This window comes from Mytilus edulis, chromosome 2 (assembly GCF_963676685.1).
Source record: "Mytilus edulis chromosome 2, xbMytEdul2.2, whole genome shotgun sequence".
NCBI classification, from domain to species: domain Eukaryota; kingdom Metazoa; phylum Mollusca; class Bivalvia; order Mytilida; family Mytilidae; genus Mytilus; species Mytilus edulis.
Genome location: NC_092345.1, coordinates 15,827,038 through 15,845,572, shown reverse-complemented (window position 1 = coordinate 15,845,572; position 18,535 = coordinate 15,827,038). Strand labels below are relative to the sequence as shown.

The following is an 18,535-nucleotide window of genomic DNA, read 5'->3' as shown; positions in this document are numbered from 1 at the left end:
ACTGTCTCAAAACTTAAGCACTTGTCTAGTAATACTGGTCATGTTTTAAAGAAGTACAATCAAATTGAGAATGGAAATGGGGAGTGTGTCAAAGAGCCAACAACCCGACCAAAGAGCAGATAACAGCCAAAGCAGACTTAAGGCCATATGGTTGCCTATAATTGCTTACATTCACTTCATTTTAACTTTTGTATATAGTAGTCTCATTTCGGCATAACACATATCCTTATTTTTAAATTGGATGCCTTTACTAGTCTTTTCAAAAACAAATTACATGTTTTTTCCAGCCTCAAAACCTTCCAATCAATGTTTAAACAGCAACATTTCCATTTTCCTTTTCAGACCCAGTAGTTACCGATAATTATCTTTGCATGTGGCATAAACTGAAGCCATATTTAGCAATTATTTCCTTCTGATAGTTCAATAAAACTATGATCAATTTTTAATGAGTAATGTCAGTTACAACAGAATTCGATTTGTTAAACATGCATTCAATAAAAATCAGGTTTTTACCACTTTCAACAGAAAATGTTAGAAATTTTTTGTTAGTATTAAGACAAACCTAGTAAAAAAGACTTCTGAAAGTTTTCATTAATGATATTTTAAAACAATGGGAACCAAAGTATACCCCTGAAAACAGGATTATAGTCCTCATGAAGAAACGTACAAAATTGCATATGTATGTAATCAAAGGGTGGATGTTTTCATCACACCTAAAACAATATGTTGAATTTTCATATATTTTTATCAAAACATTCCTTGTTCTATATAGGCGTATAAAAATGTTTGTTATTTAACTTATTAAGCAATTTTATTCTTATTTACCTAGCTTCTTAAACTGCAACAAATTTATTTACTACATGATATAAAACAGAAAATATTTTATCTATTGTACATCAAAAGGGAAACTTATTTTACACGAAATATTATAATGAACCTCCTATGTAAAGATAAATCTATTATACTTACCAAAGTATGAAATTATTACAAGTCCTCCAATAAATATAATAAACAGCAAACAACAGATGATATCTGTGCATGATCTGCAAATAAACAAATAATTAGGTAAATACAAATTCCCATGGTAATATGATAACCCTGACATTTATTCAATGAGTAACAAGATAGATGCCATAAATTGGAGGATGATCTGCTTACCCTTTTGAAGTACCTATGATCACCCCCAGTTTTGTGTGGGGTTTGTGTTGCTGTGTTTTTACTTTTCTATGTAGTGTTTTGTGAAGCAGTTAAGATAATATCTTTTTGTCATGGCATTGTCAACTGAGTATATCAACTATTTTGAATATCTGCTGGGATTTTTTGCCTTATTTTTATGTTAAAATGTAATTGTTTGAAGCTAAAATAATTTTAATTAACATTATTCTGGTTTCTTTTCAAGGCTTTTATAATTATACTTGTTTCTAATTCATTTGTAATAAAAGAATGATACAAATGTACATTTTAAAAAGGGGGGTTCCCAACACAGGACAAAGGGGGGTTCCAACTATATGTCCCCATTCAAATGCATTGATCGGCAAAAAAAAAGGGGGGTTCCAACCCCCGGACACCCCCCCCCCCCTGGATCTGCCAATGATTCACATTTCAAGTTCTTTGGAGTGAATTTTACCTGTTTTTAATTGGTCCTTCAAAGTCAGGATCATACTGAAAGGTTTCATCTGTAAAAAAAACAAAAATTGAGACTTTTTAAAATATATATATAACATTGATACAATACAAGATAGAAATTTTGATTCATATAACAATGCCTTTCATCTAGAAATAGTTTTTAATTTCTGATGTGGATCTGTTGTCTGTCAGTCCATGAATTATAAATGGCCCCTGCATGTTCTGGAAAAGTCACTCTTATACCATAAGTTGCTTCTATTGTCAGAAACAAATGCACTTTTCAATATTTTTACTAAATATGTATTCCGTTTCCAGAGATTTTTTTGATGACCCCAACCAGTTTATTGTAAGAACAATATTCAATAACTATATAAAAAAAAACACAGCCACAGGAACAAAACAATTTTAAATTTCCTGATTGTATATGGGTCAATATCACAGGAATCTTGGGAGAGTCTACTATTAACGTATGAGGTATTTCTGTTTTAAGTAAATAATGATATAATCTAATATAGTAATTATAATATATATCAATTTTTTGTATATATATATCGGCAGCCAATTTATATATATACCACGTTTTATCAATTCTGTCAATACAAATACACATCTGATCCATCTAGCATCCACTCATCCACTTTTATGAATTGAACCATTCAAATTGAGTTCTCGACATTCAGTTTTTTATTATATTTTCCTGTCTGACAGGAAAATAATTTAAAGACAATAGCTAAACATTGAAAATTTGGCGCGAAATTATCATTCGGAACTCTTTCATTATTTAGCTCACCTGGGCCAAGGATTGAAAGACTTGCGGCGTGTCTGGACAAAAAAAAACACAGTGTGAAAACAATTCAATCAAAGATTTTTTTTGTTAAAAAAAACCAAAGTAACCCAAACTCTAGTGAGCTTTTTGCCATATATTGGCACCCGTTGTCTGTCGTCGTCCGTTAACTTTTACAAACCTCTCTGAAACCAGACCAAATTTAACCGAACATGCCTGGCCACAATCATCAATTGGGTATCTTGTTTTTAAAATGTGTGAAATGTTTGATCTCAAATATGGCTGATATGGCTAGAAATGGAACAAAGGATCGGATGAAATGCATTTTTTTTTTTTGTTACCCATACCTTGAAAAACGCTTTGGGGTGGGGGAGGTGTTGAATATCTAAGGGGCAAGAGTTCCATATGGCACCTTACCATACAGCTAAAGCAACAATAAGGATATTTCATATTATGCAATGGGGTACCATATGGAACTCTTTTATCTATAGAAATTGCTAACTTTTTTGTTTACACATATGCAATTCAAAGAACGGACTATTATTTGAAAAGCAAGTAACTCCAGGGGCGTAGCTAGAAAGAAACGATGTGCAAGCAACTACCGTCGAGCAGAGCGAGGCGAACAATTTTTGGGACCCTTTTATGCAGAAAAATGTTTTTTTTCCGGTTTTCGGTTAATCAAGGAGCTATGTGTAGATAGGACTTATAAAAAATTTATGAATGTAAAACTATTAATAAATCTTCTGAATAGACTAATAGAGTAATACATAAACAACACATATTTGTGATACAGAATTTACTCAAAATTGTCCAAAATCTGCTCTTCGGGTCTAGGCAGAAATAAACTTCTCTATTACTTTAATTGTCACTATTCAAACTGAAATGCCGATGAATATGCAGTAATGCTAGTAACTGTCGTCGTTCATTATTGATCGTACATTTGTTTTTAACATTCGCAAAAAATAATTAGACTTTCCAATACTGTTTTGGCATGTTTGCAGGGTGATTGGCTCTGGTAGTCTGTCGACCACACCGCCTCGGCATATTTTCAACGATATCGAAGGGTTCTGATAATTCTAATGCCGATTGGTACATCTCATTCCAAACTGATGAACCGTACACTGTCAAATGTGCTCCAAAAACTACATGTCTTAGACTGAGTCTTACAAATTCAAATCTTGTAAAAGATACAAGTTACTGTATGTCTGGTTTTGTCATAATCTCCAATAAAACTTTTATTTTGAAACCAAATGCCGTTATTTAATGCTATTTCATCAATTAAAAAAGTGACAACATAGGTGTTTCCTTTAACATTCAATCTATAAATTTTTATTTTGCCATTTTTTTTTGCATGCTGAATCGATGTGCACGCAACTGCGTGTTAGCGTATATGGAGCTACGCGCCTGAACTCTTAGTTTGATTTAAACATTTTTAATTTTGATTTTTTTAAGCTACATGTATGTGATTAACTTTGTTATATTGTGTAATGTTTTATCAAATTTTTGATGCAATGAAAATTTAAACGGGTATTTTTCTTATAACATACAGTTATCAGAGACATATATACGTATATATGTCTCTGCAGTTATTAATAAAAATAAATTTCAGCTACATGTTTTAATACGATTTCATTGCAATATATCTGAGATGCTCAATATTATTTTTATTTTTTTGTTATAAATTCTTATTTTCACTATGATTGATAAATGTTTTAAATATTGGTATGTCAGTAATTATTTGATTCTGGTGTGTTAACAGTGCACATTTTACATATGATCGACCTTTCCAAAAGTAAATATCAAATTTCCCTCTTTTCAAAGAACCGACAAAATAACAAGTTTACTATGATAGCCATTTCTATAGAATTGCCAAAATATGCTATTTTGCTGGCTTTGAATTAAGATATTTTAAACAGTGCCGGCAAAATATCACATTTATATGAATTCGAGCTTTTCACTTTAATGATAATTTGAACCACATTTTTTTTCATTTTTTCCGGCCTAGTATTTTCTTGAAAGCTGTAGATATAAACTTTAAAACAGAAAAAATGATCAGCAGGATCAGATTTACAAATACTTACACATGACTTAAATGATATAAAAATAGTAAAATCACAAAAATACTGAACTCCGAGGAAAAATCAAAAAGGAAAGTCCGTAATTAAAAGCTCAAACACATCAAACGAATGGATAACAACTGGCATATTCCTGACTTTGTACAGACATTTTTTTGTGTAAAAATGGTAGATTGAACCTGGTTTTATAGCTGGCTACACCTCTCGCTTGTATGACAGTCACATCAAATTCCATTATAATGACAACGATACGTGAACAAAACAAACAGACACAATAGATAAAATGTCAAGATACAGTGATCGACAGTTGATTGATGTCTATACTAGATCGACACGCTGAACAGGATTTTTAACGTGCTTGTAGTTCACAATGTATAGGCGTCCACAGGAAGAAATATGACCCCACTCAGACACATTATTCTGAATCCGACCAGTCTTTGCTCTTACACGGAAAGAAACATCTGCATGGATAGGTATATAGCAGAAATCAAAATTTCCATTTAGAAGAGATAACCAGTTTTCAAGTGCGCTCAGCATAAAGAATCTTTATTATTTATATTGTAACGAATTATTCAGCTTGCTACGGTGTAAGAATGGATATTTGGAATGGAACTGTGTTCAAACTTTCATAAATTAGGCTGTTTGTTTTCTCGTTTGAATTACGACTACACTTGTCATTTTGGGCCGTTTATAGCTGACTATGCGGTATAGGCTTTTATATATTAGGCTATTTGTTTTCTCGTTTGAATTGCCAAGTACTCTTGCTGACTATGCGGTATGGGCTTTATGATTTGTTCATTGTTGAATCACGCTCCTTATCATAAGGTCAATATTTAGTTTGCCACATCTGGTCTCTATGTGCTTTCTTGTTTCTACTTATTATTTTCGCTGTTATCTCGTATGTCTCTATCTTTGTTGGTGCTAGTAGTATCTAGAGATCTATTGTGATGTTGTGTATCTTGAAAGCCGTACGGTGACCTATAGTGTCACTCGGTCTCTCTTGCGAAGAGTTGTCTCATTGGCAATTGAAATCATACTGCATCTTCTTTTTTCTATTTTCAAAATTTTCATGAATATGTACGAAAAAATTGCCACTTGTAGCAAGCAAAAAATAACTCAATCAATCAAACTTTCAAGAAAAGATGAAGATCAATAAAACATAATTACTTACTCTCTGGCGAAACCTTATTGGTTTTCGACATTTTTTCAATATTTCCAGTGTAGATAATAATACATCCCAATCTATCTCTATAGATGTTAGACAATTCCAAGAATCATCTAGCTTATCCTTAAAATCAATACACTATAAAAATAATTTATTAATTGTTTATAATATTTAGTAAATAAACTCCTTTGGTGTAAACAGAACAATAATGACTTTATTTCCAAAGAAACCTGATTCTACAGGTAAAGTCAATCAGGATGTGATCAAATTGTGTTATGTTCAATGATTAAGGTTCAGTTGGGATACAAAGAATGATTGCTCCATTAAACCAAAAATCAATACTCTATCTACCCGTATAAATTTTGTCATTTATATCATTTTTACGAATCTGAGTTATGTTTGAATCGATAAATACTAAGCTGGCAAATAATTAAAGCATTGTTATATTGAAATCAATCTAGTAGTTTTCAGACTCTAATTGTCGATAGTTACGGGTGAAAATCAGTCTGGAATCATCACTGAAGTGTTCTTAGCAAACCTGGGATTGGTTCAGGATGGCAGGTTATGGCAAAAGTCTAAAACACCGACAGCTGAACTTTGTAAGTGAAAGACGGTGCACTGGCTACATATAAGGGAAATATTAAAGCCTGAGCTCTATATATTAAGCAGAAATTCCAAGTAAAGGATACACCAGAAACTCAGATCAAAGCAATTCTAATGCACGAAAATTCGAAGTACTCAACATGCTAATGGTTTTCGGCCTGATGTTCATCAAATTCGATTTCCCCCATCAAAACCAATCTAAATAAGATATAGACCTCTGATTTCGATATCCTCGTATGTACGAGCATGTGAGTCATATTAATATAGATATGAATTTTAATTAGCATCAAAATGATTTTTTTTTCTCAAATAAATGGTAAACCAGTCAAACTTAAAAAATTGTCCATGCATAAATAGCTAATACTCTACACATGACATAGGTCATATCTCGTCTTACTGTGCTAGCCTATAATCTGAATAATGTATAGCTAAGGTGTGCATTAACTACCTCGTATAAACTGCATAGTTCAAATGTAATATTTAATTCAATAATATTTAACTTGACAAACCTCCATTGATCCTCGATAGGTGTAATAGTATGCTTCATCGATAAACAATTAAAGATTCTTTAATAAATAAGTACATTGATTAAAACGTGAATATAAAACAAAGAATTTTAAAGTCTAAAGCAGGTTTATCTAATATATCTATGGTCTACGTGTATAAGATCACGGTTTGATTAGTAAGAGAGGAATATAACGGTCTAATGACCCTGTATCGCTTGTCTGGCAATTCTTCAACCTTGAAAAACTTTTAAAAAAAAGAAGAAGCATATAATCTATATTAAAACAGCAATTTGATGTTTTGCTTACCTGCCACTGTTAATAGTTAGTATAGCGGGGTGTTTATTAAAAAGTATATTATTTTACTAAGACAAGGATGTGACTATCAACAGGCGCGGATCCAGCCATTTTATAAAGGGGGGGGTCCCAACCCAGAGTAAAGGGGAGGGGGGTTCAACTATATACCGTACGGCTTCAACAACGAGCAGGACCCATACCGCATAGTCAGCTAGCCTATAAAAGGCCCCGAAATGAAAATGTAAAACAATTCAAACGAAAAAAATAACGACCTAATTTATGTACAAAAAAGAATGAAAAACAAATATGTAACACATAGAAAAACGACAACCACTGAATTTCAGGATCCTGACTTGGGACAGACACATACATACAGAATATGGCGGGGGTTAAACATGCCAAACTGTGACTTATGACCAAAGCTGTTAATGGGCATTAGCTACGAGATATAGAAAAATGAGATATGATATTTTTTATTTGGTTCAATCATTGATCAGGAGTAAAACAGTGAAATAATGATTCGCTTTTAGAACCCAATTTGTATCAATTTTGTCAGAATAAGCTAAAAAAAAACATCGCTGATGAATTATTCACTTGCAAGTGAATAATTCGATCTCGAAGAATACGTATGCATGATACCTTCACATTAACCCCTTAGCTAGAGATGGGTTCGGCATCAATTAGACTTGTTCAGTTATTGAAAGGAAAAGAATGTCAATCTTGAAAGTAAAACAAGTGTAAACCATTTGATTAATTGATTTGATCTATAAAAACACATTTTCATACAGGTAAAAACGACCATTAACATATATTTTAACCTATAATATTAAATCAAACAGACCTAGAAAAATCCCAACTGAGTAAGTTAGTTATATATATATATATATATATATCTATTTATATCTATATGTATGTTAATATCGTTGTACATATATATGATCGTCGACAGTCTTCGGATTTTACCTCGATGATTGATTATATTGCGTCTAGGTTAACATACATGAAATGCTGATACATATTATCGAGCCCTTGTATTGTAAATTGTTTTTTGTTGTTGTTGACTTTTTTTATGATTTTGATATACGTTTTAGTATCTTATTTTTCAGATATGATAATTTAAGTGAAATCTGTGAACGTGAATTTTACAGCTGATACCCTATCTTCGAATGAAATATGGGCGACGGTGTCAGATGTTAGGAAATGTAGAGGCACAGTATTGATCCGGACCTTTACTCGTCCGAGTTATATCGAATATAAAAGTTAAAGTTGTGAAATATTACAGTTGTTGTTGGGTTTTTTTTTTTTTAGCAAACTGAATCATCAAGTATATCTTATACCGTATCAAAATGCCAAGGTTTACCTGCATACTGTGTAATTCAAGTTTTATGTTTAAGTCAAAGGACCAAATTTTGATTAAAGTCGTTTTATATAGTTGCAATCATGATGAACTAATGAATATGTTTATGACGTTTTTACATTGCATCCATTGGATGTTGGATTTGTACTGAATGATAATTTTGTCTTAGATGCATGATGTTTCTTATTGGTTGTTATTTGCTTTGAACTAGCTGTCAATACTGCGAGTACTCTCAGGTCTGTAATTTTGTTGATAATGTTGTACACCACTGTCCCAGGTTATGGGAGGGTTTGGGGTTCGCTAATATGTTTAACCGCGCCACATTCTGTATGTGTCTGTTCCAAGTCAGAAGCCGGTTATTCGGTGTTGTCGTTTGTTGCTATGTTACATATTTGTTTTTCGTTCATTATTTTGTTCATTACTAGGCCGTTAGTTTTACATTTGTCATTTCAGGGCCTTTTATAGCTGACTATCCGGAATTGGCAATTTTCGTTGTTGAAGGCTGTACTGTGACCTACAGTTGTTAGTTTCTGTGTCAGTTTGTCTCTTGTGGCAAATTGTCTCATTGGCAATCATACAACATCTTCTTTTTTTTTTGTGTCAGACCGTTTGTAAATCGACTTTACAGAGCTACCAAAGGTTTGCAACCAACGCCAAAGTCCTTACTTAAAGAACACAAATAGATTAAAGACGTAAACAGACTACCACTGACGAGGGTCTTAAGTCATCATAAAACGGGTTCGGCTAGTTACTCGAGTACTCTTGTATATTTTGTATAATTCATATTGGTATAGTGCAATGATACTGGAATAAAACTAGAAAAAAACGGCATATATAGTAATCAATATTTTGTTCTAAAAGAAAGATGGGGTTTATGATACGTCAAGCAGTAGGTCATCACAATTCCAAAACCTTTTTGATAAATTTAAAAAAGGCTACAAAAGATCTGGCTTCCCAAAACCAAATTTAACAAACGGTTAAAAAATAAAATGTTAAATAAAAAACATTTACTTATAATATTTCCTGACATTTGGCAAGCACGCGGAGAGGTTTTACTATCTTATTTTTACTGGTCTTATTTTGTATCTTAGTCCATCTCCTTTTTTTCTCGACAAGGTATATATAACAAAAGGAACGATACCAAAACATACATTACAATGAGCACAGGAAAATAACTAAACTCTATGAGAGCTTCTAAATTTATAACACAAACAGAAGAAAAATCAAACAATAAAAACAATACCATGTCGAAAAATACTGTTACTGAGACCACAATTATATATATAAAAAAAAGAGTTGATCACAATTTTCGATTAAAATTACTTCTGAGTAACCAGGGCCGTAACTAGGGTTCGACTTCAGGGGAGGCAGGGGTTTGGGGGCCGCCGAATGAGGCCCCCTTAAACATTTTCTTCTCGCAGTAAAATGGCTAAAAATGACCCGTTTTCCTTCGATTTACTTACTTTAACATGTTTAAGAAACATCAGTATTGCTGGATCCTGGAAGCAACTTTTATGCAAACAATTAGTATCTGTATTTTAAGATATTTTTGTTAGAAATCAAACTGGTCAGTTAAAAAAACATATAAAGCAAGATCATAGAAAGCAAGATTTTTTTTTGTCGAGGACCTTGAATTTCAATATTGTTCAAAACTGAACAGACATGTATATAACTACAACCAGGGACTTTCTAAACTAGTATATACTTAGTTTAGAAAGTCTCTGCTTCAACGAATTGGAGTGTTTAACTACTAAGGCATTTACCATAATGTTCTCGTACGATCGGCCGGGAGACGTTAAAAAATGACCCAACAGCTGATTCAGTCGGTAACGAATTTCAGATATCATAAAAGATTCACAATACAAAGGGAACTTCCTCTGCTTAATGGAGCCCCTAAATAAATGTGAATAGTTAAGTTTATTCAAAATTGTCGACAGCAAAGTTTCATATGTGTTCTCGTACGAATACTGAATAACAGACGGACCGCCACACGAAAAAAAAATATACTGAAACGGTTCACTTTCGATCAAAAATCCGGAAAATGACAGATATATCACGTATCATGATAACAGTGTTAAAACTGTTAACTTGTATTGTTTATAATATAAATTCAAGTTCTTCGTGTACATATTGTCAATATTTCATTTTATTACTTCAAAAAAAAAAATTGGTGTAGAAAATTCAGGGGAGGCAGTTGCCTCCCCTGCCTCATAGGTAGTTACGGCCCTGGTAACGGGGAAACCACAGAATAAACATGTAATGTGAATTGAAAATTACATTATAAGAGTTTCTTATACTGTGTGTTCTTATTTTGTCATTTTTTAAAAAGGGAGACGGATTTATATAAGTTCTTCTTGTTTCCGTACCCCAGTATTTCAATTGTATAATTGTATTTTGTGCAATTTTGAAAAAAAATACAATTTTGTTTAAACTGACTTGGAACTCTTGGTTTATTATCCTCGTTGTGAGAGGCAACCTTCTATAACGGAAATCTTGACAGGAGACACAAGCCCTAGAATATCGTATGAACTGGGAGATATATACAATGTATGCAGACACTGTTCAAATGTTGCTTAATAGAAATGTAAATTCCACAATTTGAAAGCTGAAATCATCTATTATGTCGTAAAGTTTTGCCGTTTCAGTCAACCGACGCTCATTTTCAACTTCTGGATGACAATGTAAATCAAGATGTGATTCAGACTTCACTGTACTGTTTCTGTTTTATCCTTTATAACAAGTTCGATGGGGAAGATGAGTTCAAAAAAGTCTAAAATTTGAGTTTTATGAAAATTAGCTGTAGGTATTTCAGTTCCATTTCAGTAATATCTGAAAAAATATTTTGTATTAATGTTCAATAAAATTATGTATTGATAATATATTTTCGGCCTAAGTTTCTGTCTTAAATACATCTATGTAAGTTTTTCTAATGCATCTTTCTATATAGAAAGTAAAATCACAGAAATTTTGATCCCTGCGCCGGGAAAATTCAGAACGAAAAGACCCTAATCAAATGGCAAATTAAAAAGCTCAAACACACCGAACGAATTAATAATAACTGTTATATTGCTGACTTGGTACTTATGTAGAAAATGGTGGTCTGAACCTGGTTTTATAGCATTTTTAATTATAGTAAATAAATGAGAGTCAACATCATGTGACCTTGATTTTGGATTATTGATTTTTGATGCAAGATGCTTTATGCTAACGGACTCTGTGTTGAATCTGTGTTCATCAGGAAAAGTTTTGAAGATCTTTGAAGATAATTTGTATCAGTCATAAATGAGAGTCAACATCTTCCTAGGTTTATATCTTTAATAATAAGGATGACTGATACCTGAAATATATATATACACAGTACATTAGTAAATGATTAGTTAGTAAATGATCATACAGTGATATGTACTAAAATTGTAATCCTGACAGTAAATGAAACGGGATCAGCGGTCGTCTCTATTTGTTTATTTTTTCCATTTCAGGATAGTAAACAATAGTGTAGTAGGAAATGCTCAAAGTGTGGAATATTGTTAGCTTTTTCAGTTTATTAAGAAAAAAACTGCTTTAATGTTTGGCACCGAAATCGTTTTAAGACAGCTAGTAAGCTATTTGAATGCCGTTACAAGATAAGAAATATTTTCCTTCAAACGTTACATTTTCTCTTTAACTGATTAGTTATGTTATATATATGTTAATGATGTTCTGAATTTGCATGATTTAAACATAAAGAACCAACCTGAGACTAGTAGTCTCAGAACCAACTGATTAGATAAGTTATTCGTGAAGTCAGCTTTTAATAGCAACACATTTGTTGATTTACAGTATTCAATTCTTGTAAAAAATAATGTTCACATACAAACTCTGTACTACACTACAGCTGACTAGAGACGTTCGCAGGTATAAACATCTTAAAGCAGAATGTCAACGCAACATCAGACAGGCTCACAGCAATTATGTTAAAGACATCATTAGCCCGGAAGCGAAGCAGAACCCCAAAAAGTTTTGGTCCTTCGTGAAAAGTGGGAAACAGGAAGCCTCAGGTGTGGCTCCACTTAGGAACACCGACGGATTGATCCACAACGACCCGAAGATAAAAGCTAATATCTTCAACAACCAATTTAAATCTGTCTTCACAGAGGAGGATACAAACACAATGCCAGATAAGGGACCTAGTCCCTGTCCCAAAATGGCACCAATTACCATCGGTGTGGCCAAGCTTCTTAAAAATTTAAACCCACACAAGGCAACAGGACCAGACTCGATATCGTCTCGCTTCCTTAAAGAGTTATCATCAGAATTAGCGCCTGCTCTTGCACACATCTTTCAATTCTCAATTAATGTTGGGCAAGTTCCAGATGACTGGCGCATGGCACATGTGGTGCCCCTCTTCAAGAAAGGAGACAAGAGTACTGCGGCAAATTATCGTCCTGTGTCTCTAACAGCAATTTGCTCCAAAGTGATGGAGCACATACTCCACTCGAAGATAATGGAACATCTAGAAAAACACTCCATTTTAACACCAGCCCAACATGGATTCCGCACAAAACGCTCATGTGAGACTCAGCTGATTGCCACTATTCATGAACTGGCAAATGGACTATCAGATGGCCAACAAATCGACGCAATACTATTAGACTTTGCCAAAGCCTTTGATAAGGTGCCACACAAGCGACTTCTCCATAAGCTCCAATACTATGGAGTCAGTGACTATACTCTCAAATGGGTGGAGAGCTTCCTGAACAGTAGGAAACAACATGTTCTCTAGTGGAGGGAACAATGTCAGACGAAGCAGAGGTAGTTTCTGGTGTACCACAAGGTACAGTAATGGGGCCCCTGCTCTTTCTTGTCTTCATCAATGACCTCCCTGAATCGGTTAACTCGAGCGTGAAATTGTTTGCTGATGACTGCCTGTTATATCGTCCTATTCGATCCATTAGCGATTCCACCAAGCTACAAGACGACCTTGATAAATTAGAAAAATGGGGAAATGATTGGCAAATGGCGTTCCACCCGCAAAAATGCACCACCATCCATATCAGCAAGAAACGCAAACCCACCATATGCGATTACCATCTGCATGGCCATACCCTTGAAAGCGTCCCAGGCGGGAAATACCTTGGCTTATACATCAGCAAGGACCTGTCTTGGCGTGAGCACATTAACCAGACCACAGCCAAAGCCTCCAGATCTGTTGGATTCCTGCGAAGGAACCTCAGGAGTTGTCCTCAGGAAGTAAAAAGTCAAGCCTACACAACTTTAGTAAGACCCGTCCTCGAGTACGCCAGCGCTGTCTGGGATCCCTACCAGCAACAACAAATCCAACAACTGGAAAACGTACAACGCCAGGCTGCTAGATTCGTAATGGGGGACTTTTTCTCGAGAAAACCAGGTTGTGTGACTAAAATGACTCAGCAACTAGGTTGGGAACCACTGGAACATAGGAGAGCCAGGAGCAGAGTCATCATGTTCTACAAGATAATAAACCATATTGTAGAAGTTCCTGTTCACCACCTGCTCAGCCATCATGATACCAGAACCCGTGGTTCCGTGTCAAATAACATCAGACAGATAAGGACCAGACTGGACTGCTTTAAATATTCATTCATCCCAGCCACCATCATATCCTGGAACAACATACCTCCAGATATCCGAGCTTCCCCGTCTGTGGAACACTTTCGACACGCCATCCAAGATGTCAGCGTGTCGACACTACTCCACATCTAAATTACACCGTTTTTAACTGTACATACAGATCTCTTTTTAACTGTACATACTTGAAGGTTTTTAGCTGTTCACTCACGCTGGAGTATATACACTCAAATATGAGTCCACTCCTTGACGGGAAGATAGATAGATAGCTCATTTTTTTTATTGCAAGGTCGTTAATGTCATATAAGTAAAATTTTCACGCTCTTAATTTCAAAATACAGGCCGTTATCAGTTACAATTTGGTAAATATCCAACTGTGTTATTAGACATATTGAAAAATCTCGACGAAATCTCGCTGTATCTCGTCGATGTTTGCAGAAGAAAATAAGAAATGGCTGGAGGTTTGGAATGGTCACGCAGTGTACAGCCACTGCTGACCACCTCCCATTCAGTATTGGACAAAAAAGACATCCCAGAGATAGTCAAGACTATTATTAAAAGGTGCAAATGTCTGTGCTAAATCACTGTAATTGTGATTGGAAAATGCGCACACAATTTTGTTTCATTTTTGTCCTGTCTGGCTGTCAAAAAATAATTTTATGTCTCATATCAACGTAATAACCTTATCATTGAATGTCCACTGAAAGTCGTGAAGTTTAATGATTCAATTGCTGCCTGTAACTGCAGTGTAAAATGCTTGACAATTCGAAATAGTTAACCAGGAAGATTAATGACTAATGTGTATTACTAGCCTAACATTTAAAAAGAAAACAAGTGGTTGTGATTGATCCTATAGTCGCCGTCACATCACATAAAATGGCACCGTGTTTTTTGTCAAAATTTTCTTAAATATCGACCGCATTTACTATAAAAGATCATGTTTTTCAATTAGCAGAAGAAAAATCCTGTCCAAATATCCACTACTGTCCTACCATTTATTGTGTGTTGCACTGTAAACCTGAACTTCACATAATCCAAGATTATTTTGTATGGTGGAATCCGTAATTGTTATTACCGGAAGTGTTGCCGTGGAGTTCCAAGTGCTCTCCATTTTCTTGTGTCTCTCAGACAGTCAGAGCTCAGACATAAATAAGTCTGAATCTGCTTTTGACTTGTAGATGTCTAAATTTGTAAGTTTTAGGATTTGTCTCCCTTTAATGCAAGACAAAATACGACTTAAATAAGTCAAATATTGTTAAGCAAGAAATGATTGACCAGAATCAAAAAGTTGCAAATATCAACTCCTACAAGTCGATAAGTTACCAAAATTGGTCAACTTCAAGACCCACGCATACTTATAAAAAGGTCATGCATCTAAATCAAATAATGACAACATTGAAAGCCAATGCCTTGTCTTCTAAAGAAAAATATGAATGAGAGTCTGAAAAATCGGGGATCATGTTAATTAACCTTACAATGCAACCACCTGGATCCACACTTAATGAGGTAAAACATCTGTGTTTAGTAAGGATGTTCAATTAGATAATTAAATATAGATAGATCAAGTCCTTGTGAACTCTCAGACAGGTTTTTACTGTCAAAGGTGGTGTAGTTTGGCCACCAAGTCAAGTTAAGTTTTTTCATCAACATAAATAGACCTAAACAAGTCTGTCATTTTGTGACATAGATAAGTCTAAAATTGAAAACACATTTTTATAAAGAATACATGTTTTGACTTCTTTAAGTCAAAAACAGAAATAGACTTGTTTATGTCTGAGCTCTGACTGTCAGAGCTTTTCCTCATCTTTACGAAAAAAGCATGGGAAATTGTATCATCAATGACAATGATATTACCGGAGAGTAACGAATGTTATGGAATAGGGGATCCTCATAGATACCAAGATAGGACAGTAGTGAATATTTGGACAGGATTTTACTTCCGCTAAATGAAAAACATCATCTTGAGTAAATGCAGTTGATATTTACTTTTTTGTGGACATAAAACATGGTGCCAATTTTACGTGACGGCGACTATAAATGTGTGTTAATAACCAGTGCCAAATTAAATGCATGTTTAGGACAAGAAAATAGTAATAAAGTCTAACATGATATAATTATATCCCTTTTATATACTTGCTAGACATCCTGAGCTGTATATTTTTCATATACAACTTCACTTGTAAGGCATTTCTCTACAGGAACACATGTCACCAGTCCTTGCTCTTAATCCTAAGATTATGCTTCATGATTAACGGAGAAGCAGCAAAAACCAATTTTCCCATCTTTCATGTCTTTGGTCTGACCATTACCATGATTACAGGGTTACAAATAGTTGGGCAACATTTTGACAGTGTTTGTAAGATTTTTTGATCTTTTAGAGCCATATATCAGATATTTCCTCAACATTTGGGTGTCTTTGAACTTTCAGCAATTGAAGCATCAGATGTTTATCAAAGTTCATTAGTTGAAGGCCTCTAATTGACTTTCAGATGAAAAGAAGCAATAAAAGCAATGTTCCTTAAACTTCCTTTGCTTTTGGACTTGTTAAGAGTGTAAATGTGGGGTACATTTGAATGAGACAGCAACCCAAAAAAACAAAAATAATAGACATTTAGAGCACAAGAGGCCATCTTCAACAACAGACAAATGTGTTTAGCTATTTAATAAACCAAGCTCTTGCTTGTCTCAAATTTTGTGAATAAATTTAACAAAAACAATTGAAGATCATGCATCAACATTATCAAATGTAGGCTGATACATTATTGTACTTTGTGAAACAGCATGCTCAAAATCAGGGACTTAAGCGTATATACTATATGAATAATTTATGGTAAAACTTAGCATTAGTGAATAATGTAACTGGCAATTTTAATAAGGCCACAATTAAAAATATTTCAGTTTGCCCAAACCCGACCCATGTTGACTGGGTGTGGGTACAAAATGTAGGTAGGTAGGCAAATTCTTTTTTTTTTTTTTTTTTTTTATCCGAATTTGCATGAAAATATTAAAAGATCTTAAAACAGTATATCTTTTTTTCCTCTGTCAAACCTTTGTAGAGACAACCAAAAGCCATGAATTTAAAACCTCTATAAATAAATTAGTCTACTATATGATTTGTATCCTGATATGTTTATAACCCTGACAATTGCTAACTGTGTGAAAGGGCTGTTGGATTTGTGAAGTGATTTTCAACAGTTCCATCAACACGATGTTTGTGTAAAAAAAATATCAGCTGATTATGTAATGATTAAATTTGTTTGCAGTTTTTAAATCCTATTTCTATTAAAATAGATTAAATGTCCTAAAATATTTATATGAATTATTATCTACCATCCTTAGTTTGTGTCTTTTTATGTTTTGAAAACAAATTTATATTTTACATTATCACACAGGTAAACTAATTTGGCTATAAATAGACCAAAGCATGTTCTGTAGAATCTCCAAACTAAAAACGTATTTGTTATAATTTTATTTTCTTTAAATAATCAAGTTTAAATTTTTGAAAATAATCATTATTGATAAAATATAATTGCATAAAGTTAACGTTTTCTGAAGACTTTATTTTTAGGTCATGGTTCTAGAGGCTTCCTCACAAGTTGTATAAAAATCCAATATGGCGTCCATAACATGTTTTTACTTTTGCACATGTGAAAAAATATTTCTGACAAAAGTCAGATTTCTCTTGTCAAAAGGGATTTATATTTATATTGCAATAAATTATTCAGAAGGATCTACATTCAGTTAAGATTATATTTCTGATTCTGTGAGCAATTATAGTTTTATCAAATTCTCCCAAACAGCAACGTCCTGACTGTCTAATGAGACTTGTAAATTTGAACTATTTGAATAAAAGGGCATCTAATTTACATGATAAAGGAAGATTATAATTAAAGACAACAATTTATCAAGAAATAATTCCTTTTTATTCAGTAAAAACAAAATCTTCTTGCATGATTGTAAATTCGGAACCTCCGGATCCATTTCCTGTCAGAATAACTTTGAAAATATTCGATTGCAGATGGTTTTGAACAAATCTACCTGAATATTCTTATCAGATATTCGATAACACGATGAAATTAACATTGAGCATATAGGTAAGGGTTTGGTAGTACAAACAACTACAGCGTAAAAAAACTGTGCCACTTCACATGTTTTACTTCTTTACGTTCGTTAATTCAGAAGATAAAAACAGAGAACATCGAATATCGATTAACTGCGTCTCTTATACGCTTTCTTTTAATCTTATTCACAGTTACTTTCAAACGCAAAGATGACAAATATTAAGTTTCGTACGATGACGGAGCGGACCCAAAATAAATCCGAAAAAAAAAAATTCTTCCAAAAAACGTCAAAAAAAGAATTTGAGTCGGCGGGTTTATTTTGGGTCGGTCGCGTTTGGGCAAACATACAATCTTTTTATTTTGGCCTAATGAGATCAATATGATTCATCATCATTTAGTCTGATCATTAGAAGAGCTTATTTTATTTTTTTAAAATGATACTAACAAATATAAGATTTAATTAAGGAAATGTCTATTT

The 18,535-nt window shown here is 33.6% G+C and overlaps 2 protein-coding genes across 3 annotated transcripts in view; one reads left to right on the top strand and one right to left on the bottom strand.

Annotated features, from left to right (window-relative positions):
- Positions 1-5,915, bottom strand: part of LOC139511561 (choline transporter-like protein 2) — a 34,974-nt gene extending 29,059 nt beyond the window's left edge. The window contains exons 1-3 of one of the 2 annotated variants that reach the window (XM_071298397.1): positions 5,657-5,915; positions 1,628-1,676; positions 970-1,043 (exon numbers count right to left, since the gene is read on the bottom strand). In XM_071298397.1, coding sequence (XP_071154498.1) covers positions 970-1,043; positions 1,628-1,676; positions 5,657-5,687 — 154 coding nt within the window. In that variant the 5' untranslated portion in view covers positions 5,688-5,915. Of the gene's footprint in view, positions 1-969; positions 1,044-1,627; positions 1,677-2,201; positions 2,312-5,656 lie in introns of those variants that run through there. The other variant, XM_071298398.1, reaches the window with a different exon arrangement.
- An 8,466-nt stretch (positions 5,916-14,381) lies between these two features.
- The window catches only part of LOC139511565 (E3 ubiquitin-protein ligase UBR4-like), a 111,341-nt gene continuing 107,187 nt past the window's right edge, over positions 14,382-18,535 (top strand). The window contains exon 1 of the mRNA XM_071298403.1: positions 14,382-14,557. Within this exon, the coding sequence (XP_071154504.1) occupies positions 14,448-14,557 (110 nt within the window). The 5' untranslated portion in view covers positions 14,382-14,447. The remainder of the gene's footprint in view (positions 14,558-18,535) is intronic.